The sequence below is a fragment of the Mytilus trossulus genome, chromosome 4 (genome assembly GCF_036588685.1).
Source record: "Mytilus trossulus isolate FHL-02 chromosome 4, PNRI_Mtr1.1.1.hap1, whole genome shotgun sequence".
Taxonomy (NCBI): domain Eukaryota; kingdom Metazoa; phylum Mollusca; class Bivalvia; order Mytilida; family Mytilidae; genus Mytilus; species Mytilus trossulus.
In genome coordinates, this window is record NC_086376.1 from 89,145,332 (window position 1) to 89,172,558 (window position 27,227).

At 31.7% G+C, this 27,227-nt stretch overlaps 1 protein-coding gene across 1 annotated transcript; it reads right to left on the reverse strand.

Annotated features, from left to right (window-relative positions):
- Positions 1–6,814: 6,814 nt before the first annotated feature.
- LOC134716253 (uncharacterized protein C3orf38 homolog) lies at positions 6,815–20,696 on the reverse strand. The gene is made up of 3 exons (XM_063579130.1): positions 20,523–20,696; positions 8,203–8,396; positions 6,815–7,691 (listed from the first exon to the last, which is right to left on the reverse strand). The coding sequence occupies exons 1-3, from the start codon at positions 20,638–20,640 to the stop codon at positions 7,032–7,034; spliced, it is 972 nt and encodes a 323-aa protein (XP_063435200.1). The 5' UTR covers positions 20,641–20,696; the 3' UTR covers positions 6,815–7,031.
- Positions 20,697–27,227: the final 6,531 nt, after the last annotated feature.

Here is a 27,227-nt window from a genome sequence, read left to right on the forward strand (position 1 = left end):
GGTCAACTGACCATTTCGGTCATGTTGACTTATTCGTAAATCTTACTTTGCTGAACATTATTGCTGTTTACAGTTTATCTCTATCTATAATAATATTCAAGATAATAACCAAAAACAGCAAAATTTCCTTATAATTACCAATTCAGGGGCAGCAACCCAACAATGGGTTGTCAGATTCATCTGAAAATTTCAGGGCAGATAGATCTTTACCTGATGAACAATTTAACACAGTGTCAGATTTGCTCTAAATGCTTTGGTTTTTGAGTTATAAGCCAAAAACTGCATTTTACCCCTATGTTCTATTTTAAGCTGTGGCAGCCATCTTGGTTGGTTGGCTGGGTCACGCCACACATTTTTTAATCTAGATACACAAATGATAGTTGTGGCCAAGTTTGGTTAAATTTGGCCCAATTGTTTCAGAGGAGAAGATTTTTGTAAAAGATTACCAAGATTGAAGAAAAATGCTTAAAAATTGACTATAAAGGGCAATAATTCCTAAACGGGTCAACTGACCATTTCCGTCATGTTGATTTATTTGTAAATCTTACTTTGCTGAACATTATTGCTGTTTTCACTTTATCTCTATCTATAATAATATTCAAGATAATAACCAAAATCAGCAAAATTTCCTTAAAATTACCAATTCAGGGGCAGCAACCCAACAACGGGTTGTCCGATTCATCTGAAAATTTCAGGGCAGATAGATGTTGACTTGATGAACAATTTGACATCATCAGATTTGCTCTAAATGCTTGAGTTTTTGAGTAATAAGCCAAAAACTGCATTTTACCCTTATGTTCTATTTTTAGCTGTGGCGGCCATCTTGGTTGGGTGGGTGGGTCACGCCACACATTTTTTAAACTAGATACCCCAATGATAGTTGTGGCAAAGTTTGGTTTAATTTGGCCCAGTTGTTTCAGAGGAGAAGATTTTTGTAAAAGATTACTAAGATTTACGAAAAATGGTTAAAAATTGACTATAAAGGGCAATAACTCCTAAACGGGTCAACTGACCATTTCGGTCATGCTGACTTATTTGTTAATCTTACTTTGCTGAACATTATTGCTGTTTACAGTTTATCTCTTTCTATAATAATATTCAAGATAATAACCAACCAGTTGCTTCGCAGGGCCCAGCATTATACGACCGCAGATGTAGAACCCTGAACAGATGGGACAAGTATGGACACAACTTTTAAGTTTGATACAGCTTTAAATGTGGATTGTGATTAAATAGTTGAAACAACATAGGTTTATGTCACATTATGATTTGGACCTTAATGTAGACCAATTTGAAAACTGGACCAAAAATTAAGAATCTACAAACACAGTTAATTAGATTTGGAATATCAAAGAACCCCATTTATTCAATTTTTGATGAAATCAAACAAAGTTTAATTTTGGACACCGATTTGGACCAACTTGAAAACTGGGCCAATAATTAAAAATCTATTTTCATTTTTAGATTCAGCATATTAAAGAACCCCAAGGATTGAAATTTTTGTCAAAATACAACAAAGTTTAAGTTTGGACCCTTTGGACCTTAATGTAAACCAATTACAAAACGGGATCAAAAATTAAGAATCTACATACACAGTTAGATTTGGCATATCAAATAACCCCAATTATTCATTTTTGATGAAATCAAACAAAGTTTAATTTTGGACCCTTTGGGCCCCAAATTCCTAAACTGTTGGGACAAAAACTCCCAAAATCAATACCAACCTTCCTTTTATGGTCATATGAACCTTGTGTTTAAATTTCATAGATTTCTATTCACTTATACTAAAGTTATAATGTACTGATTTCAATTCAAATTTCTTAAGTTTGCAACAATAACTGCTGATTTAAATATATCATACAATATTAAAATGTAATAAAAAGTGCTTGTTATCACTGAATGGTAAAGATTGTTTTAATTTATTAGTTGGTAGTAAAAATGAAAATACATTGTATATTGTATAAAACTATGATTAAAGTTGATTCAACTACTATTCTATACAAAGAAAGATAACTCCAATTGAAAAAATTAATTGCTATTTCACAGTATTGTGCAATTAGATATTTCTTGCTATTGTGCAATACTGTGCAATTGAAAATTTCTTGCTATTGCACAATACTTAATATGATAATTTTGAATCCTGATTTGGACCAACTTGAAAACTGGGTCCATAATCAAAAATCAAAGTACATGTTTAGATAAAGCATATCAAAGAAGCCAAAGAATTTAATTTTTGTTAAAATCAAACTTAGTTTAATTTTGGACCCTTTGGACCTTAATGTAGACCAATTTGAAAACTGGACCAAAAATTAAGAATTTATATACACAGTTAGATTTGGAATATCAAAGAACCCCATTTATTCAATTTTTGATGAAATCATACAAAGTTTAATTTTGGACCCTGATTTGGACCAACTTGAAAACTGGGCCAATAATTAAAAATCTAAGTTCATTTTTAGATTCAGCATATTAAAGAACCCCAAGGATTCAATTTTTGTCAAAATCAAACAAAGTTTAAGTTTGGACCCTTTGGACCTTAATGTAAACCAATTACAAAACGGGACCAAAAATTAAGAATCTACATACACAGTTAGATTTGGCATATCAAAGAACCCCAATTATTCATTTTTGATGAAATCAAACAAAGTTTAATTTTGGACCCTTTGGGCCCCAAATTCCTAAACTGTTGGGACAAAAACTCCCAAAATCAATACCAACCTTCCTTTTATGGTCATAACCCTTGTGTTTAAATTTCATAGATTTCTATTCACTTATACTAAAGTTATAATGTACTGATTTCAATTCAAATTTCTAATGAAGTTTGCAACAATAACTGCTGATTTAAATACATCATACAATATTAAAATGTAATAAAAAGTGCTTGTTATCACTGAATGGTAAAGATTGTTTTAATTTATTAGTTGGTAGTAAAAATGAAAATACATTGTATATTGTATAAAACTATGATTAAAGCTGATTCAACTACTATTCTATACAAAGAAAGATAACTCCAATTGAAAAAAATAATTGCTATTTCACAGTATTGTGCAATTAGATATTTCTTGCTATTGTGCAATACTGTGCAATTGAAAATTTCTTGCTATTGCACAATACTTAATATGATAATTTTGAATCCTGATTTTGACCAACTTGAAAACTGGGCCCATAATCAAAAATCAAAGTACATGTTTAGATAAAGCATATCAAAGAAGCCAAAGAATTTAATTTTTGTTAAAATCAAACTTAGTTTAATTTTGGACCCTTTGGACCTTAATGTAGACCAATTTGAAAACTGGACCAAAAATTATGAATCTATATACACAGTTAGATTTGGAATATCAAAGAACCCCATTTATTCAATTTTTGATGAAATCAAACGAAGTTTAATTTTGGACCCCAATTTGGACCAACTTGAAAACTGGGCCAATAATTAAAAACATAAGTACATTTTTAGATTCAGCATATCAACAAACCCCAAGGATTCATTTTTTTGTCAAAATCAAACAAAGTTTAAGTTTGGACCCTTTGGACCTTAATGTAAACCAATTTGAAAACGGGGCCAAAAATTAGGAATCTACATACACAGTTAGATTTGGCATATCAAAGAACCCCAATTATTCAATTATTGATGAAATAAAACAAAGTTTAATTTTGGACCCTTTGGGCCCCAAATTCCTAAACTGTTGGTACCAAAACTCCCAAAATCAATAACAACCTTCTTTTTTTGGTCATAAACCTTGTGTTTAAATTTCATAGATTTCTATTCACTTATACTAAAGTTATAATGTGAAGACCAAATGAAATGTTTATTTTGGCCCCTTTTTGGCCCCGATTCCTAAACTGTTGGGATCTCAATTCCCAAAATCAATACCAACCTTTCTTTTGTGGTCATAAACCTTATGTTTAAATTTCATAGATTTCTATTTACTAAAACTAAAGTTATTGTGCAAAAACCAAGAATAATGCTTATTTTGGCCCTTTTTTGGCCCCTAATTCCTAAACTGTTAGAACCAAAACTCCCAAAATCAATCCCAACCTTCCTTTTGTGGTCATAGACCTTGTGTCAAAATTTCATAGATTTCTATTTACTTAAACTAAAGTTACTGTGCGAAAACCAAGAAAATGCTTATTTGGGCCCTTTTTGGCCCCTAATTCCTAAAATGTTGGGATCAAAACTCCCAAAATCAATTCCAACCTTCCTTTTGTGGTCATAAACCTTGTGTTAAAATTTCATAGATTTCTATTCACTTTTACTAAAGTTAGAGTGCGAAAACTAAAAGTATTCGGACGACGACGACACAGACGACGACGCCAACATGATAGCAATATACGACAAATTTTTTTTCAAATTTTGCGGTCGTATAAAAACAGCAAAATTTCCTTAAAATTACCAATTCAGGGGCAGCAACCCAACAACGGGTTGTCCGATTCATCTGAAAATTTCAGGGCAGATAGATCTTAACCTGATGAACAATTTTACCCATGTCAGATTTGCTGTAAATGCTTTGGTTTTTGAGTTATAAGCCAAAAACTGCATTTTACCCCTATGTTCTATTTTTAGCCATGGCGGCCATCTTGGAAGGTTGGGCGGGTCAACAGACACAAATTTATAACTAGATACCCTAATAATGATTATGGCCAAGTTTGGTTTAATTTGGTCCAGCAGTTTCAGAGGAGAAGATTTTTGTAAAAGTTAACAACGACAGACGCCAGACGACGGACGCTGAAGGACGCTGGACGCCAAGTGATGAGAAAAGCTCACTTGGCCCTTGGGGCCAGGTGAGCTAAAAATAATAAAAATAGGAGAGAGAATTATACATTCATTTCCAAAACCCTTTCATATATTTTTGACAATTAGTATGCTTTGATTGTATTCAGCTTCTTATGATTCAGTAAACTTTGTCACACAGTACATTTCATCTCAACTTCTTGGTTTTGTTATACATAATGAAACTTAAATTAATAGTCAAACATGTAAAAGGGGAGATAATCAAATTACTTAAACTTCATTATACAAATACAGGTATCCCTTCTTATAACTTATTAATCAGCAGGTTTTTTGTGTGCGCCAGTGGATGGCTTATAGAGAATAGCATGCATATATTATATATGATACAATGTTTATCTAAACATCAAATTCTCTGTGAAATGTTCTTGCTTTGAATATATTTACTATTATAGTTTTATATTATCATCTTTAGTTTTATCTGTTAAAAATGCTGCTATAAATGGTTGTTTGTAAAATTATCTATCTGCCATTAATATTTTTTAATGTTTTGCTACATGCAACAAAGAATATTTACACCACTTACCTATAGAGATTGGCATGGCCTACCACACCAGGAGAAGCAAGCATTTTCACCCTTGGATTTCTGATTTCCTCTTATATCAGCATTTTATGCAAATGCTAGCTTTCTTTCAGAAGGTATTTTTTATATTGATAAATTGTACATTCATACATTATTAATGTTTTGTTGTCTTTTATAACTTTTATAAATTTGTATTTCTGAACTGATTTTTTATGTGTGTTCTTCAGATGTTCTGTGTGCTTCTTTCATTTAAAATTGAACCCTGTCACATGTTGAATTTGGTCTTTTCTAAATTTAAGGATGTCTTTTCTAAATTTAAGGATGTCTTTAATTTTATATCTTTATGATTTTTGTCCTTATATAATTTGGTGTTAATGGCAGATCAAAGTTTTTCTCTGATAAAAATAACCAAATATTTTTCTAAAGCTTCGCATATTACAAATACTTTTACCTACTGTTGAAGATAGTATGATGACCATGTAGTACATCTTTTTTTTTTTTTTTAGTCATTTGGGTGCTGTCTCATTAACAATTTACTCAAATACACAAAAAATCAGCAAACAAAAAAATTGTGAAATTGGATCAAACACCTCTGAGATTTATTCATCTCGTATACATCATTGAACATGTTACCTAATTGCACCTTATATAAGAAAGCAAGATTTTGATTGGTTGATAGCCAGTGTATTTTTCGCATATTCCAATATGTTTTCCTCATTTCAAATGAATTTGCCAGTTTTTCACCACTGCTGGTGAATTTGCCTCAAATACCATGGTATTTGCCATTTTGGATATTCCTTTTTTTACCCTTGCGAGCATCTTCCCCCCAAAAGATTTCGGATATGACGTAACATAATGAAAGCGAGCTAACACGTATTAGTACATGTATAATTCCCGCAGTTCTATGATAATATCCACTTATACTCAAAATTATGCATAAACATGTTTATGAATTTCAGCTTAATAATATTTATCTGCACATGTACAGAGAGTTTCAATCCAAATCTATTCGGTGTAATTAAACAGATATATCATGTTAGGGAGGGGTATTTGCCAAAAATACCAGTCTTGGGACAGAATTTCCCTAGCCTGGCGGCTCGGAAAATTTCAGTCCCTTGACTGGTATTTTTCGCAATTACCCCTCCATAACATGATATATCTGTTCAAAATAAATTAATTTTGAAAAAAGGGTACATGAAATTTTTAAACTAAAAGGAAAATATTGTTACACTTTGAATTCAGGAAATAATAAATATTATCTAGCAAAAATCGTTGACAGTATTGGCAAAACAATACTGAGGCTTTAAGAAGCTGATCTACATATATGACAATATCTTAACATGAATGATGTACATTGCATATAATTATATACATTTACCTGTATTATGAAAAATCAACTATCATGAATATGCATATGTAATCAGGTCATTTCAAAACTGATACATTCAGAAAATGCAAAGGCTATAGTTAATACAAAAAAAGCAGTTGCAATAATTAACAAAAAAGAAAATGCTTAAGTTTATTCACAATATTCTATAAAACAGAATTATGGACTTTTGAATAAAATTTAAAGGCTCTGCATTATTATTTTCAATCTTTTTGGCATGCATTATATACTTAACACAAATAGTCACTTTTCTTTTAATATGTCTGCAAAGTTTTGAACATTCTTCTTTTATACCACAAAATTCATTTATAAATTGACATTCATTACATGTAATATTATACTGCTATCAAATCTTTAATTTCACTTTCAGGTCTATCTTTAAGTGCAGGTACATGATCAACATTGATGTTATGAAGTTTTAATTTAGTCAGCTTTATTTTATAATTGTCATTGAATCTAGGATCTTTCACCAATCCAAACATTTGATCAAACACACCTAAATGTTGATTTTGTCTATGAATTGTTCCACATACTAGCACAACTACCATTCCATGGCGCTCAGACTTAACAAATACTCCATCACGGCTTATATTTGGATTAAATAACAAATATTCACTTTTAGTAAACACAAGGAGTCTATCGGAAACTAATTGTGATCCTGTCAATTCATCTTTTGTTGACTGATCATCTGTTACTATTAATAACATTAACTTTGCTTCATCCCAGAAATGACATGGACCAAATTCTTCTGCACTAATCCCCATATGAGGGTTTTGAGAGTTTAAAACTTTATAGAACCATCTGGCAAAGGTTTCTCCTAAAAGCTGGAGGTCATTTGCATTTGAACTTGCAGACTCACAAGCATTGCTATAGTTACTTGCCCCTGGTGAAGGAGTCAATTCTGTACTGTTTACTTGTGGTATCATAACTTGATTTTTTTTAGGTTCAGAAAAATTCTCACATGATGAGCTTGATGGCATATCTTCGTCGTAATGCTGAAATAAAAAGAAACAGAATTTAAACTATTAAAAGTAGATGTCAAAACAATCAAATTGAAATTTTATCTCAGCACTTACTCATTTTTGTGCTTGGTTAAATCATTCCAAAGTGTTTAAATTTGAATAACAGGTTAAAAATGTTAACCATGAACATGATGAATTATATATATTACATATATAGCGGTATTGTGTCCTTTAAAATTATTGTACTTTACTTGGTATTACCATGCATTTCAGTTTTACTGTATATAAAGTCATGCATTTGGTTTTTTTTTAATTTCATTATTTATCAATAAACTACGAAAGCTGTCAAATTAGTATTAGTTTAGCTTCATCTGATATATGCAAGTTTAGCACATTGTATAATGGTTTACTTTAACAAATTGTGGTGGAGAGTTGTGTCATTGGCACTTAAATCAAATCTTTTTACATGTCTAACATCTATTAATAGTCTTGGTTCATAATATCAAACTTTCAAAATATTCTATATTATTATATAAACAATTACCGTCATTAAAGCTGATATATTTTTGGTTCCCCATATCTTTAACAGTCTTTCAATAATTGTCCTTTTGTCTGAACTGACAGATACAACTATGCCTTTATCTACCAAATACTTAAACAATAGATCCCTTTTGATTTTCTTCCTCTTCAACAATTCACATGATGACTGAGAATAAGTCAATATAGCTGATATTGCCTCTGAAAATAAATGCTAAAAATGTACCTTCAATCTGTTACTTATAATTTATTGTCTAGTAAAACAGTGGTAAATCATTAAAGCTGTGTGTGTGACTGTTCTTTTTACTCCCTGTTAGATAAAGCTCAAACATTCTAATAATTCCGTAGCTTGCATGGATTATTTCGTAAACAACCACTAACATAAACCAGATGCTCCGCAGGGCGTAGCTTTATACGACCGCAGAGGTTGAACTCTGAACGGTTGGGGCAAGTATGGACACAACATTCAAGCTGGATTCAGCTCTAAATTTGGATTGTGATTGAATAGTTGACACAGCATAGGTTTCTGACACAGAATGAATGTGTTCTAATGAACTTAAAATTTTTGTTTTCTCTTAGAGCAATTCACTATGCTGTTGAATATTAATCCTCTCAAAAAAATGTTTGAAGAAATTTTCTTTTTATTTATGAAATTTCAAATGAGAAAAAATGAACCCATTTTTTTAATCACATCCCCCTTTCCCTTATTCCAAAACTAATCTCAATTAAAATATTCTAATGGAGTTTGCAACAATACCTATTTAAATACATCATAAAATATTAAGATGTAAAAAAACTGCTTGTTATCACTGAATGGTAAAGATCATTTAAATTTATCAGTTGGTAGTAAAAAGTGAATATACATTGTATATTGTATATAACAAAGATTTAAGTTGATTCTGGACAAAGAAAGATAACTCCAATTAAAAAAAATTCTTGCAATAAGATATTTCTTGCTTACTATTCTAGACAAAGAAAGATAACTCTAATTAAAAAAAAAAATTGCTATTTCACAATATTGTGAAATTAGATATTTCTTGCCATTGCACAATACTGTGCAATTGAAAAGACTTGCTATTGCACAATACTTAATATAATAATTTTAGATCCTGTTAAAGTTTGGACCCTTTGGACCTTTATGTAAACCAATTTGAAAACGGGACCAAAAATTAAGAATCTACATACACAGTTTGATTCGGCATATCAAAGAACCCCAATTATTCAATTTTGATGAAATCAAACAAAGTTAAATTTTGGACCCTTTGGGCCCCTTTTTCCTAAACTGTTGGGACCAAAACTCCCAAAATCAATACCAACCTTCCTTTTATGGTCATAAACCTTGTGTTTAAATTTCATAGATTTCTATTTACTTATACTAACGTTATGGTGCGAAAACCAAGAAAAATGCTTATTTGGGTCCCTTTTTGGCCCCTAATTCCTTAACTGTTGAGACCTAAACTCCCAAAATCAATACCAACCTTCCTTTTGTGGTCATAAACATTGTGTTTAAATTTCATTGATTTCTTTTTACTTAAACCAAAGTTATTGTGTGAAAACCAAGAATAATGCTTATTTGGGCCCTTTTTTGGCCCCTAATTCCTAAACTGTTGAAACCAAAACTCCCAAAATCAATCCCAACCTTTCTTTTGTGGTCATAAACCTTGTGTCAAAATTTCATAGATTTCTATTAACTTAAACTAAAGTTATAGTGCAAAAACCAAGAAAATGCTTATTTGGGCCCTTTTTGGCCCCTTATTCCTAAAATGTTGGGACCAAAACTCCCAAAATCAATACCAACCTTCCTTTTATGGTCATATACCTTGTGTTAAAATTTCATAGATTTCTATTCACTTTTACTAAAGTTAGAGTGCAAAAACTAAAAGTATTCGGACGACGACAACGACGACGCAACGTGATAGCAATATATGACGAAAATTTTTTCAAAATTTGCGGTCGTATAAAAATCTGTTTCATTCTCAAAACCATAATTGTCATTTTGATTGACATGTTTTTCTCGATTGACATGTTTTTCTCGTAAGCTATCGTCAAATCCAAATTTAACATTTTGTAACTAAGGAGCTGCCATGTTGACTTGCTGAAATTAGTAAATATGCGAATAATGCAATGGAATAGAAAATCAAACAAAACCTACCTTGATAATCAATTTTAATACAATAGTAAACAACATGTCAATGGTTCATGTAACAGAAAACTTTCAACTCTAGTGTTTGTTTTCGTTTGTATGACGTCATGTTTTGAAATGACTAATTAAATGCGCAAAAAACATTAATAGACTTTCGCGGAATTTTATTTTATTTTTATTTTGGTTTTTCCAAGGTCTTGTGCATTACTTCTGTTTATTATGCATCCAAATAAGAATAAAAGTGATTTTGCCTTTTTTTTATTTGCAATTTTAACCAGTTGCTTAGCAGGGCGCAGCATTATACCACCACAGATGTAGAACCCTGAACAGATGGGACAAGTATGGACACAACTTTTAAGTTTGATACAGCTTTAAATGTGGATTGCGATTTAATAGTTGACACAACATATGTTTATGTCACATTATGATTTGGACCTTTTGGACCTTAATGTAGACCAATTTGAAAACTGGACCAAAAATTAAGAATCTACATACACAGTTAGATTTGGAATATCAAAGAACCCCATTTATTCAATTTTTGATGGAATCAAACAAAGTTTAATTTTGGACCCCGATTTGGACCAACTTGAAAACTGGGCCAATAATTAAAAATCTAAGTACATTTTTAGATTCAGCATATTCAAAGAACCCCAAGGATTCAATTTTTGTCAAACAAATCAAACAAAGTTTAAGTTTGGACCCTTTGGACCTTAATGTAAACTAATTCGAAAACCGGAACAAAAATTAAGAATCTACATACACAGTTAGATTTGGCATATTAAAGAACCCCAATTATTCATTTTTTTATGAAATCAAACAAAGTTAAATTTTGGACCCTTTGGGCCCCAAATTCCTAAACTGTTGGGACCAAAACTCCCGAAATCAATACCAACCTTCCTTTTATGGTCATAAACCTTGTTTTTAAATTTCATAGATTTCTATTCACTTATACTAAAGTTATAATGTACTGATTTCAATTCAAATTTCTAATGAAGTTTGCAACAATAACTACTCATTTAAATACATCATACAGTATTAAAATGTAATAAAAAGTCCTTGTTATCACTGAATGGTAAAGATTGTTTTAATTTATCAGTTGGTAGTAAAAATGAAAATACATTGTATATTGTATAAAACTAGGATTGAAGTTGATTCAACTACTATTCTATACAAAGTAAGATAACTTCAATTGAAAAAACTAATTGCTATTGCACAATAGTGTGCAATTAGATATTTCTTGCTATTGTGCAATACTGTGCAATTGAAAATTTCTTGCTATTGCACAATACTTAATATGATAATTTTGAATCCTGATTTTGACCAACTTGAAAACTGGGCCCATAATCAAAATTCAAAGTACATGTTTAGATAAAGCATATCAAAGAAGCCCAAGAATTTGATTTTTGTTAAAATCAAACTTAGTTTAATTTTGGACTCTTTGGACCTTAATGTAGACCAATTTGAAAACTGGACCAAAAATTAAGAATCTACATGTACATACACAGTTAGATTTGGAATATCAAAGAACCCCATTTATTCAATTTTTGATGAAATCAAACAAAGTTTAAATTTAGACCCCAATTAAGACCAACTTGAAAACTGGGCCAATAATTAAAAATCTAAGTACATTTTTAGATTCAGCATATCAACAAACCCCAAGGATTCAATTTTTGTCAAAATCAAACAAAGTTAAAGTTTGGACCCTTTGGACCTTTATGTAAACCAATTTGAAAACGGGACCAAAAATTAAGAATCTACATACACAGTTAGATTCGGCATATCAAAGAACCCCAATTATTCAATTTTTGATGAAATCAAACAAAGTTTAATTTTGGACCCATTGGGCCCCAAATTCCTAAACTGTTGGGACCAAAACTCCCAAAATCAATAACAACCTTCTTTGTATGGTCATAAACCTTGTGCTTAAATTTCATAGATTTCTATTCACTTATACATGTACTAAAGTTATAATGTGAAAACCAAGAAAAATGTTTATTTGGGCCCCTTTTTGGCCCCAAATTCCTAAACTGTTGGGATCTCAACTCCCCAAATCAATACCAACCTTCCTTTTGTGGTCATAAACCTTGTGTTTAAATTTCAGAGATTTCTATTTACTTAAACTAAAGTTATTGTGCAAAAACCAAGAATAATGCTTATTTTGGCCCTTTTTTGGCCCCTAATTCCTAAACTGTTAGAACCAAAACTCCCAAAATCAATCCAAACCTTCCTTTTGTGGTCATAAACCTTGTGTCAAAATTTCATAGATTTCTATAAACTTAAACTAAAGTTACTGTGCAAAAACCAAAAAAATGCTTATTTGGGCCCTTTTTGGCCCCTTATTCCTAAAATATTAGGATCAAAACTCCCAAAATCAGTCCCAACCTTCCCTTTGTGGTCATAAACCTTGTGTTAAAATTTCATAGATTTCTATTCACTTTTACTAAAGTTAGAGTGCGAAAACTAAAAGTATTCGGACGACGACGACGACGCAACGTGATAGCAATATACGACGAAATTTTTTTCAAATTTTGCGGTCGTATAAAAACAATAAAATCGGCAAAGGGTTTGCAAATAGGTTTCAACACACAGGGATTTACATGGGAAGTATATTGTAACAGCCATTATTATGTACACCACGGAGTCTGCGCTAAGTATAGATATATCGTGAATTCTAACATGACCTCCTTCAAACGCTTTGAGTACACCCGTGGTAAAATATGAATATATTGCTAGGGCTGTTCCTATTGTACTCCCACGTCATATGTATTTTAATGAATGAGCTACCCGATGTCATAGAACAACGACGTCAGAATATAAGCATTTTATGGGAAAATACACGCTTGTGAAACCAACAAGAAAAAGTAAACAAACGATGCTAAAATGTGATACAAGCCATTTTTTTTTTTTAAACATATAAGACATTTGAGTAAATTATCATTAAATTCATCCAAAACTTATCTAAATAGTTATTACATTATTCACTTATTCAGTTTGTTCCATTCTTTTACACGACTTGAATGGTGCGTTTATTTATGGGAACGGCAAATATCAGCCTCCACCTAGGGCGCTTTGATCCAAAAGAATTGCAGTATTTGTCCTATTAGAATCGAAATAATTCTTCGTGGGCTTGAATATATCTATATTTTACCACGGGTTGTCCCTTTATGCCGATATTTTACCCTTTGCTATGGCTCAGGGTAAAATATTTGTCATAAAGGGCCAACTCATGGTAAAATCACGATATATTCAAGCCCCCATGAATTATTTCTTAATTTTATCACAGTGGTTTTTTTACAAAGCGAAAGCAGCACGTCATATTACATTGTATTAGAATATACCATATACAATGTAGATTAAACTTTGGTCATAGCCTTTGGTAAATTAAATATCTTGTATTATATGCACATTATATGTCCTGATGTATTTTTTCAGTATTTGTATATCTCTTTTGTCTTCTATACTATGCCAAAAAAAAACGAACCAGCTATAACTGTCATCGTTTTGGTCATAGCCAAGTCAAATGTACACTTCCCAGAAGATGCTATAACTGTGGACAAGAGAATTGTACAGAAAAACATTGTATCAAAAGCTCTAAATGTCCAAATTGCTCAGGAAATCATAAACCTTCATCATCAAAGTGTCCAAAATTTCTCCAATGTGTTAACGATAACAGAATTAATCAGTCAGACCATGGAAGTATTATATTGTCAATATAATACTTCCATGGTCAGACTAAGTACAAAATGAAAATTCTCTTTATAAACGCTCAGTCATTTAAAACTGCATTTGGATTACATGACATAGTAGAAAAATACAATATTGAGATACTATGTGTTAATGAAACTTTTGAAAAACCAAACTCGCCAATACATTTCAAAGACTGGAAAGTTTATTCTTCACCACGAAAAGACAAAACTGGAGGAGGATCTGCCATCTTCATCAAACCAACATTAAATTTTGTTACTATAAGAAAGCCTGAATATGAATTTGATTCAATAGAAATGGTGTGTATAGAGGTAAAAGATAGATCAAATAAAACATTTAATATTTGGGTCCCATATGTTCCACCAGAAAAACCTAAATTAATGGAGGAACTTTGTAATGTTGTAAAAAAGAAGAATTGAAAAATCTAATTTTATTAGGTGACTTAAACGCAAAAAGTATGGAATGGAATAATCCTAAGGAAAACTCACATGGTAAACTATTGGAAAACTGTATGACAACTTCAAATTTAATATGTACAAATGATGGACAATATATACTAGAAGAAATAGTTCAAGTGTAATTGACATAGTAATTGTCTCACAAGAAATATACAATTCTGTCTCAGACTGCATAACCCTTACTCATGAAACTGTACAATCTGACCATATTGCTGTATACTTAAACATCCAAAGTGAAGAAAATGTTGAAATAGAAGAAATGGAGAAAACCTGGAACTTAAACTAGAGGCTCTTAAGAGCCTGTGTCGCTCACCTTGGTCTATGTGAATATTAAACAAAGGACACAGATGGATTCATGACAAAATTGTGTTTTGGTGATAGTGATGTGTTTGTAGATCTTACTTTACTAAACATTCTTGCTGCTTACAATTATCTGTATCTGTAATGAATTACGTCCAGTTAGTTTCAGTGGAAAACTTTAGTGAAAATTTACAAATTTTAAGAAAATTGTTAAAAATTGACTATAAAGGGCAATAACTCCTTAGGAGGTCAATTGACCATTTTGGTCATAATGACTTAATTGTAAATCTTACTCAGCTGAACAATATTTCTGTTTACAGTTTATCTCTATCTATAATAATATTCAAGATGTTAACCAAAAACAGCAAAATTTCCTTAAAATTACCTATTCAAGGGCAGCAACCTAACAACAGGTTTTCCGATTCATCTAAAATTTCAGGGTAGATAGATCTTGACCTGAATAACAATTTTACCCAATGTCAGATTTGCTCTAAATGCTTTGGTTTTTGAGTTATAAGCCAAAACTGCATTTTACTTATATGTTCTATTTTTAGCCATGGCGGCCATTTTGGATGGTTGGCCAGATCATCGGACACATTTTTTAAACTAGATACCCCAATGATGATTGTGGCCAATTTTGGTTAAATTTGGCCAAGTAGTTTAGGAGGAGAAGATTTTTCTAAAAGTTTACTAAGATCTACGAAAAATGGTTAAAAATTTACTATAAAGGGCAATAACTCCTAAAGGGGTCAACTGACCATTTCGGTCATGTTGACTTATTTGTAAATCTTACTTTGCTGAACATTATTGCTGTTTACAGTTTATCTCTATCTATAATAATATTCAAGATATTAACCAAAAACAGCAAAATTTCCTTAAAATTACCAATTCAGGGGCAGCAACCTAACAACGGGTTGTCAGATTTGTCTGAAAATTTCAGGGCAGATAGATCTTGACCTGATTAACAATGTTACCCCTTGTCAGATTTGCTCTAAATGCTTTGGTTTTTGAGTTATAAGCCAAAAACTGCATTTTACCCCTATGTTCTATTTTTAGACATGGCGGCCATCTTGGTTGGTTTGGCCGGTCACGCCACACATTTTTTAAACTAAATACCCCAAAGATGATTGTTGCCAAGTTTGGATTAATTTGGCCCAGTAGTATCAGAGGAGAAGATTTTTGTAAATGATAACTAAGATTTACGAAAAATGGTTAAAAATTGACTATAAAGGGCAATAACTCCTAAAGGAGTCAACTGACCATTTCGGTCATGTTGAATTATTTGTAAATCTTACTTTGCTGAACATTATTGCTGTTTACAGTTTATCTCTATCTATAATAATATTCAAAATAATAACCAAAAACAGCAAAATTTCCTTAAAATTACCAATTCAGGGGCAGCAACCCAACAACGGGTAGTCTGATTCATCTGAAAATTTCAGGGCAGATAGATCTTGACCTGATAAACAATTATACCCCTTGTCAGATTTGCTCTAATTGCTTTGGTTTTTGAGTTATAAGCCAAAAACTGCATTTTACCCCTATGTTCTATTTTTAGACATGGCGGCCATCTTGGTTGGTTTGGCGGGTCACGCCACACATTTTTTAAACTAGATACCCCTATGATGATTGTGGCCCAGTAGTTTCAGAGGAGAAGATTTTTGTAAAATCTAACGACGACGGACGACGACGGAGGACACCGGACGCCAAGTGATGGGAAAAGCTCACTTTGGGCCAGGTGAGCTAAAAAAGCAGATTGGAAAAAATGGAAAGAATCAACAAAAGAAAAATTCCAACATTTTATATTTGATAGAGAGGAAAAGGTACAAGATTTGTATAACAGATTTGAAAAGGAAATTATGGAATGCATGGAAGAGTCAATTCCAAAAATTGAGAAAAAAAAGTTCTTTGCTCATAGGCACCCGGTTTGGTGGGATGACGCCGTAAAAGATAGTAAAAAAAGCCTTAATCAAGCACAACGTAAATTCAAAGTTAAAGGTACTCCAAATAATTTTGAAAATCTTAAACAAGCAGAAATTAATTTCAACAAAGTAAAGGATTTGGCCCAAGAGGAATGGGGAAACAACCTAGCAGAAAAGCTATCAAAAGCATCTAATGTCAAGGACAAATGGAGTGTATTTAGAAAAATGACAAAGAAGCAAAATAATAACATGGTACTTCCTTTTGTTGACGAAAATGGAAATGTAACTTTTAAAGAAGAAGAGAAATGTCAACAACTAGAGACAACTTTCTTCAAGGGAAAACACTTAAATCCCATTTCCTTTGATGCAGAATTTTATACAGAAATTATGGACAAATATCATTCAATCTCAGAGGATAAAGAACAACATTTAGAAGATAACAATGATATTGATATTAACTTTGCCATAGAACAAGATGAGCTGGCTGGTGCAGTTTACAGACTAAAAAATGAAACTTGTCCAGGACCTGATAATTACTTTTCATTATTATTTATTAATGGGGATGATAATCTGTATAGCACTTTATTATATATAATGAACAAATCATGGGATGAAGGTTCCTTACCAAAATCATGGAAACAAGCATTTATGTCAAGTTCATCAAAAAAATTGGTAAACCAAACTACAATAATCCCTCATCATATCGTCCAATTAGCTTAACAAGCATACTAGGTAAACTAATGGAGAGAATAGTAACATCAAGGTTAAAAGGTTATGTAGAGTCAAAATTTATATAAGATAAAGAACAAGAAGGTTTTCGACATTTCCGCTCCACCGACAATGCTTTATTAACATTTGTTCAAACCATCTTTAATGGATTTAATAAAGATGAAAGTACTATCCCATTAATGATTGACCTTGAAAAAGCCTATGATAGTATTTGGAGAGAAGGACTTTTAACAAAACTACATGGATATGGAATAAAAGGTAAAATCTGGATGTGGATAGAAATTTTTTTTAAAGATAGAGAAGCAAGATGTAATATAAACAAGCATCAGGGACAATGGTTTAAAACTCAAATTGGGCTTCCACAAGGATCAGTAATATCCCCCTTACTTTTCAACATCTTTATTATTGATATTTTTGCCAAAATTTCCTCTAACAAATGTAAATTTGCTGATGATGGGACAATCTGGAAAACAGGCAAAGACAAACATGAACTAGTAAAGGAGTTACAAAAAGATATTAACTCTATCCATGAATGGTCAACAAAATGGAGAATAAACCTTAGTATAGAAAAAACAGAATTTTGTGTATTTTCCAGAAATGGTATGACAAAAGAAAACATCAAGATAATGTTACAAGGAAAAGAATTAAAATACAATCCAAACCCCAAAATTTTGGGCCTTACTTTAGATGAAAAATGTAATTTCAACAAACACATAGACACTGTTGAGCAAAAAGCACAAAAATCCTTAGGGATAATCAGAAACATCAAAGGAATAGCAAAGGTATCTACAAAAATTTTAATACAAATATATCAAAGTATAGTGCTATCTACAATGTTATATGCTAGCAGTGTATGGCAAATCAACAACAACACCCATATAAATAAATTAAATGCTTTTCAAAGAAAAGGACTAGCCTTATGTCTCAACCAACCAACAACAGCTAGTATAGAAGCCTTAGAAGTAGTAACAGGAATACTACCACTGGACCTCAAAAGAGAAGAAGCCGGTATCAGACAAATTGCAAAAATAAAATCATATAAAATCACTATCCCTATTAAACAAATTTTTGAAGATTGGAAAAATATAAATGAACCTGAAAAAATAATCTCACCAATTGGAAGAATGGTATTACAGGCTGAAGACATGAAAAGGTCAACAGAGATTGATTCTGACTGTATAGAGTCTCAATTTGAATTCCGAAGGTTAACAGCCTCAAAATCACCACCAGAGTATTGGAAAAATCTCGGAAGTTCAAAGTCTAGATCAGAGGAACAAGCATTTCAGGGAAAAAATATTATTTTGGAAAAAATACATCAACTTAAAAATAACACAACATTAGCTTTCACTGATGGCTCCTGCAAAGGAAATCCAGGTCCATGTGGTGCTGGGGCAGCTATTTTAATATCAAACAGCACAGAACATGTGGAGTTAACCCAGCCAGTTTCCAATAGAGGATCTATTTTATTAGGGGAATTAGTAGCTATCAAGCTAGTAATAGATTTTCTTATAATTCCAAACAACAGAAAAAACACTGAATCCATCCAAATTTTCTCAGACAGCCAATCAGCAATTGGAATTTTAACTTTAAATTGGAAATCAGATAATTATGGCAAAACTATTCATGATATTAAAATTGGTATATTGGCACTTAAATCTGAAGGAATCATTGTTTCCATTGAATAGACCCCTGGACACGCTGACATACAAGGTAACGAACTAGCAGACCAACTAGCTAAAAAAGCAGCACAGGAGGCAGAAAAAATACAAAGCATTCCAATATTTACAAAACAAGATATACAAAAAGGTGCAAAAGACAGTGTTATGGTAAAATGGCAAAACCGATTGGACACCAGTGATAAAGGAAGAAGATATTATGCCTTTCAACAAAATGTAAAAAATACACTTTCAAAAGACAAGCCGTCAACTGAAATATATAGAATAACTACTATTCTAAGAACAGGATATTGCAATTTAAACTTTTACAAATCAACAATATGCCCAGCACTCATCGACAAATGCAGCTGTGGACAAGTAGAAACAGTTGACCATTACCTACTGGATTGTGAAAATTATGAGGAGGCTAGAGAAAAACTCTGCTCAGCACTCTACTTCATAACAGCAAAACTAACACTTGAATCTGAAGTATTGTTAGCAACAACAGAAAATGATAATTACAAACATCACATAGAAGATATTCAAGATTTGCTAGGGGTCTTTATTAACGATACTGGAAGGTTCACAAAATAGATAGTTAAGGTTTTATAAGGGTTAATTATTTATTCAATTTTAATTTAATTTTTTTGGGTAATTAATTATTTAATTATTTATTCAGTTACATATTTTTTTCTGCAGTGCCACATTATAAATACAAATGTACCTCTGAGTTTTATACAAAAGTGACGTAAATTTACCAGTGTGATTCAAATTACAGAGAGATTATAGTGTCAAGTTGACACTTCTAAAGACTAAAGACTGCTAAAGTTAGTCTTGAACAATGAGGCAAATAGTTTTTGCATCTCTGACACTTAGTCCAAATAATTATGACATCTGGCAAGGCTAATTTTTTTTCTGGGACGCGTAGGAAGGCGTACCAGGCAGAAAAAAAAATAGCTTTGCCAGACGTCATAATTATTTAGACTACTCTGACACTGTGACTTCATTGTGAACTTCAAGAGGTCAGAGAAAGAACACTAGTCTGCAGTATTGAAAAAAAATTCTGATCTTTTAATGTGCATATACTAATGATCAGTCAATAACTGATCTTTCTTTTCCATTACAAAAATGGTCAAAATAGAAAGTTACATCTAAGGGCAATAACTCCTCATTTTATCAGGATTTATCACTGTCATATATATATTGTCTAAAACCAATCCTGTGCAATGTCAATCCAACAGCTTGGACTATTTGATGTTTTGGGCGGAACGTGATTCTTTGGTACCTTACACTATCAAACAAATAGAAAATATGCAAGTCAGGGTTTTTGAGAAAGAGCTTTCGTTTTTCTTCACATATTTTTTTTATCTTTTTGAGGGGTCATTGCAAGTTTTGTTTCAATGTTTCAGTGATACCTGATCGTGTAGTAACTTTAATTAGTTTCTTTGTAACTGTATCAGTTAGTGAAAGTAGTTCTTCTGTCTGTATATTTTCTAAAATTTCTCTACATCCTAATGTTTCTTTTTCGTTCATGTTTACATGTTTCTTTTTACTGGTTCCTATTCTTATTTCGTTGCTGTTTCACTTAAACATGGAAATGTGAAAAACCAGTCGATATGTAATTTTAGAGTCTAATATGGATAGTGAATGATTTTTTATCCGGTTAGACACCTCAGTGTTTTTATCACAGTAACTCGATTTTTAGCAGATTAAAATTTTGTGTATCAAGGGTTTTAAATTTTTTTTTGGCTCTTACATAAGCTTGCCTTTGTTAGTCTTGTATTATTTTTAGTTTTTTGTGTACAATTTGGAGTTTTGTACATGGCGTCAAGGACTTACGTCCTTGCCTGGCGTTCATTATCACTGAATTAGTACAACATTAGTATAATTTGTTTAGGGGCCAGCTGAAGGACGCCTCTGGGTTCGGGAATTTCTCGCTGCATTGAAGACCTGTTGGTGACCTACTGCTGTTGTCTGCTCTATGGTCGGGGGGTTGTCTCCGCTTTGAAACATTCCCCATTTCAATTCTAAATTTTATTTCAGGCTCTTGAATAAGGATCTTTAATCCTTTTTTTTTGCATTTTGTTTTTATAACTTAGTTAGAAAAAAAGGAAACAAGAATGAGACCAAGTTACACGTATGCCCTACTTGTACTATCATTTTCCATGTTTAATGCATTATGTGTACTAAATTTCAAGTTGACTTGACTGCAGCTTCAGTCAAAATATACCTTGACCGGCAAAAACTTTAACCTGATGCGGGACGGACGAACGAACGAACGAACGGCGGACGGCGAACGGACTCACAGATCAGAAAACATAATGCTCCTCTTCTATCGTAGGTGGGGCATAAAGCATAGAAAAGATCAGCAAATGCCATGTTCTGTTAAAGACAGACATCTTTACACAAAGTCTATTGGGTGTTGGATGCGTGCACTGATTGGATGATATTTTATTCTTAGATATATATTGTTTTATTAGTTGTTAGTGGCTTTAGGCCAGGTATCTGAACCACCATGCCGGCCGTTCATATGAATACAAATGTCGATGCCTTAATTGGTCAAACCATGGAATAGTCTCAATATTACTTCCATGGTCAAACCAAGCGTGTTTTAGTATAGCCATTTTCTACTTCTAAACCATGTAAACCAAAACCGACGCAATTAAAAGTAAGAGTAAAAGTCTCAGACTGATCTGGTCGAAGTCAGATTATATCATACAAATATAGCCTTTGTATGAGGTCGATACAAGGATATATTGACCTGAAAGAAGTATATTGACTGAGGACGAAGTCCGAGGTCGATATACTTCTTTGGGTCGATATATCATGTATTGACCTCATACAAAGGCTATATTTGTTATATTATTAATTTCCGACCCGGCATATTTGTATCAAAATCGTCATTTAGGTTTGTTGGAATTTTATAGATATTACATCAAGTTGTCTCCTTGACAATAACAACATATTAGTTGTTATTTTTTTTTTACATCTTAGTATGTATTTGAAGATTTTTTTCGTCAAATTATCGATCACAGATATCATGTGTTTCATTATTAATTCGTATATTTTAACAAATTTGATTCGTTTAGAGATAGTCGCATGTTAAACTATATTTTCGAAGGTAGAGAGAAAACGGCGGATAGCAAAAAGCATATTGGCCGGCAAAAAGCATATCGCACGGTTATTTTTAGAATATCTAAAAACCGATATACTTTGTGACGTCATGTAAAGAATTTCAACATATTGTTTTTAAACGTTTTCTTATAACACATGATATCTGTCATCGATTATTTGACAAAAAATCTTTAAATACATAAGATCAAGGATTTGTATAGTTAGATCAAGGATTTGTATAGTTAACTATACAAATCCTTGATAAGATGTAAAAAAAAAAAAAAAAAGTAAATGAAAAACAGCTAATATGTTGTTACTGTCAAGGAGACAATGTAATATCTATAAAACTCTAACCTTAACATCAGCACTGATTTTGTAAATGTATTGATTGGCTTTGTTGAACATTCTATCATAACGACATGATAAAATAAGTATTTTAATAAAAAAAAAAAAAAAAGATCATGGATGGGGTCACCGGTAATAAGAGCGAAAAACGGTTTATCGACTGTTCGGTGTTTTCTGTATGTTCTGAATTCGAAATTAGTCACAATTTATATAATTTACAGAAAAAAGGTTTCGTTTATTGAAAAAAGGTACAAATCCTTGCAAAAAGGAAAATCAAAGGGAGTTTAAAGTTTACAAAAAATAAGGATGAAAGAGGAAAGAAGGGCAAGAAGCCGAGGAATTTAAAAAAAAAACAAATGAACGGATAGCTGGTAGCAAAGTTAAATGAGCCATTTTGAAAACTAAAACTATAATCAACGGTGGGCGACTTTTTAAAATAAAATATTATTTTAAAAATCTGTATCTTATACATGGAGTTAAATCAAAATAAAATAAGTTAAACCCCGACTGCCCCCCCCCCCCTTTTTCCCCCGCAAAAATACAAGCCTATGCCGATTTATCACTTGTTTTAATCAGGTTGAAATAAAATATGCCTTTGATTTTAAATACGAATTCACTTGTCGTTTGATCATTGTAAAAGAAATCGACCACCTGGATATGCATTTTAAAAATATTTGCCACTGGACGTTAATTTATAAGCCAATCGACCATTGATTGTAACAGCCTATTTGTTTATTCATAATGCATTTATCAATAGACTGATAAATTTATTTAATTTAGTCGTTTTGATTTCTGATTATTTAGTTGATTATAATACACTATTGCCCTTTGATCAAGTAGTATTATTTAATGCCCGTATTGCCAAACGGTTACCTGTTGACTGCCTTTAATACTTCCAAGTTATCTTGGACAGATAAACATAAATCAATTTGTTTCCGATGTGTAATACAGGTGGCATTTAAGTTTTTTTTTTTTATCATAATTACATTTTCTGCGAAACTCCATGCATACAAGGACGTTAACTTCTATACATCTTTGACGTATATCTCACAAGTAAAAAAAAAAATGTTTTTACCATTTCTAATTTCATTTGAGTTTTGGAATTTCTATTTTTTTACAAAACGGTTGAGTAGTTTTTTTTAAACAAATCTAATTTTTCAACGGTTTTAATATTCTTGTGTGCCTTAATTAATGTTCAAATCAGAGACATATATAATATTACATACATATTTCTGTTCGAAATAATATCTTGAATAAAAAAAAATCTCTCAACATTGATATTTTCATTCATGTAAACATTACACCTGTCAATAATTTGAATGTAGCGATCGTAAAGCAGCGGGATACGACAACTGAATTATTTGGGTGAACCAGTGACATACATTGTATAATACTGTATATATTGTATTATATGTCTCTGTGTGAATCTGTCAACTATAATTATTCGGTGGTTGCCCCCTTTCCCCCAAATAAGGGAAGAAAAGTATAAAAAAGTTGAAAATACTTTACAGCGTAAAATGATTTCGCAAACAGTTTTAATTCCTTTAATCATAAATTTGTAATGATTTTTAAATTATTTTTTTGTAAGTCTTTTTTCGAATAGATAGTTAAAATAATATTACGACACAAGAAAAAAAATAGATTTAAAATTACCCCCTTTTTTTACAATAAAAGTGACACCAGAGACATACAATACATGTATTATATGTCTCTGGTGACACAATTAAAAAACAAAGGAAATAAAGGAATATTTTTAAAATCCCTTTAACAAATAGTAAACACACACGATATATGCAACAATTAGATTTCTTTTTGAAAGATGTGTTTGGTCCTTAAAAGGACCTTTTGTATATTATAGCATTCCTGTAGTTTTTCTGGTCACTCCGGCGCAAATTCCGTATCATCTTGGTCATCGTCTTCTTCTTCCTCACGGTTAGTAACTATCTGCACTATTTCTCCAAAGAGTTCTTGTCTCAACTGTGCCACTAACTTAGCCTTTTCGTGTGCAAAGTCATAGTAAACATTCCTCATGCCTTCCGCAACAGCCAGTCTAAGTCTCAAATTATATCGGAAAGAACGAAAATTAACTTTTTTGGCTCTGTCATATCTAGTTTGTAAATTCCCAAGAGTTTGATTTAGCAATATTATTTGTTCACATGATCTTCTAAAACGTCTTTCTGCAGTAAGAAGTGCTGTTCTTTTGTCGTTAAAAGCCCGGCTTCCTCGGCGTAGCGTCCTCATCGTTTCCCGCTTACAGTGAAAATGGCTTAACAAATGGTCAACATCGGTTATATAATTTCCGGTAATTTGACAATATTTAGATAAAATCTGCCAAAGGCGGAGTGACAGCTATCGCTTAATATCCCGTGTATATCAAATGCAATCTACAATAAATCTCTTTAAACGTTGTGTTGTTATCTTAGAAAATTAAAATACAAACAAGATTAAAACTTAATTGTTCATTGTTATTGGAAACATTATAAATAATTAATTTGCCCTAAAATTTAAATTGTTTCTAAATCACCACAGGGAATCCTATGACAAGATTATGACACCTGGTGCATTTGATCCTATTAATTACCACTGGCAATTAACGCAGACATTTGGCAGCCACTAATCTAGTTAATTGCAACGTATAGAACCTGTTGGCACTTAACTGTGAATTCCATAGGGACAGGCCTTTCATATTCTAAATCTGTGACAACAAATGGAAGTTTTTTACGATTTTGACTGGCTATACACGTACACCTGTGCTTAATTTTTATACTGTTTTATAGTTTTATCTATATTAAATGCATTTCATAATATGCAATAACCTTCGACGAAACAACCACCTCGTGCAAAAGAGAGGCGACATTTTAACCAAGATATGTATATTTAAATATACAATTCCTTGTTTTAACTAATAAGTCGAAAATAAACTACCTCACAACTCCATTGCAAGTAAAGACTAACAACCTTACCAAAGCATAACACAGAAAACCAAGGAAGGATTTGTATATTTACTAAACAAATCCTTGCGAAAACTTAAGAATGAGCAACAACAACAACTTGAGGGCATTGTATTATTTAAACATATTTTTTTAAAAGAAACAATTCAGTGAATTGTATATTTTATTGATATATCATTCTTTGATCAGCGTTAACCGGGAAACAACCATTATCTTTCAATATATCAAATATGGTTGAGATTATACTTTCAAAAATTAAGCTTCTTAATTTTATCTCTTAATACATTTGAAAGTCTGCGGCAGGTGTGTTTTGCTAAGGTGATGGGCTATCATGGATTAATTACTTCTTTTGAAACACAACAATGATCATACAGGTACTAGCAATACAAAAATGCTTCAAGGGTTATCTATATTTATCTAAAGATGAATAGTACGAAAACGAAACTTTATGACATCACATGAAGATGTTTAAAAATCAATTTCAGTTATAAAATTTACAATATGGTGCTATTTTTATAATGTAAGTGAGATCGGATTTTATTTTAAAGACGGCGTAACCACATATAAAAAAATAGAACCCAATCCCCATAAGCTCTATCAGGCTCTTAAAACTGACATCTTTATCATATATAAGAATACAAAAATTAGAATATGTCACATTACCAAAACTGTATTAATTATTTAAAAGCATAAAATATTGCATGTTCAAAATCTTATATCTTAAATTTTGTAAATATCCAAAACATCTGGTTAAATCTTCTAAGATCTTCTACTGAGATTGGTAGACTGATTTACCAAACAACAATAATGACATGCTATAATCCCGCCTGATGGACACATTTTTCAAAGCCACTGTCTGGTAATCGATCCTCATTAAGTACCAATTATTATGTTTGAAGTGAAATCAAATGTGAAATTTCTCAATCAATTCAAATTCAAAATCGAATTAGTATCTCTAAGTCTGCATGAATAAAGGTACGAATGGGGGACAGACAGCAAACAGCATTTCTAAATCCTTTTTGAATTCATTAAAATCTTTTCATTACGGACCTCTTCTGTTTAGCTTGCTAAAAGTTGGTAATCATAGGTTTTGCTCACAATACATGTCCAAAAGGTGACATATAATTGCACACACATTTATCCTCTCAATCTTTAATGAATCATATATTCCATTATTCTCACAAAAGCGAATGCATGACACCATGCAGTCGAGATATAACAACAGAATATATACATGTATGTTCAAACTCTTTTAGGTCATGTTTAGTAGCAATAAACAAAAGAACTATGTCAATTGGACATACTTTGATACTATATCTGCCCTTGAATTTTTACTAGATAACATTTTTGTTCGCTTTGGAGATTCCGTATATCGTCAGGTTATAGGAATTAAATTGGGGACTAACTGTGGACCACTTATTGTTTTGCTATGAGTTACAATTTTTGACAAAAATTAGCAAGGACCCATCGAAATAACATCTGATAGTAAAATATAATAATACTTTAAGATATTTGGAAGATAGTTTGGCTCTTTATAATGACGACTTCAGTATGTATACTAAAGACATTTATCAAGTTAAACTTTAAATAAAACTAATCCTAACAGTGGCCACTGCCCTTTCATCGATCTTGATATCTATATCATTTACGGAAAACTTAATACTAAAATTTATGATAAAAGAGATGATTTTTTTATTTACAATCGTTAAT

Coding starts and splice junctions, on each gene's coding strand:
- LOC134716253 (XM_063579130.1), bottom strand. CDS start 20,640: ATGAACGAAAAAGAAACATTAGGATGTAGAGAAATTTTAGAAAATATA. Junction 8,397..20,522: donor TAAAGTTACTACACGATCAG/GTATCACTGAAA, acceptor ATTTATTTTCAG/AGGCAATATCAGCTATATTG. Junction 7,692..8,202: donor ATATATCAGCTTTAATGACG/GTAATTGTTTAT, acceptor TTTTTATTTCAG/CATTACGACGAAGATATGCC.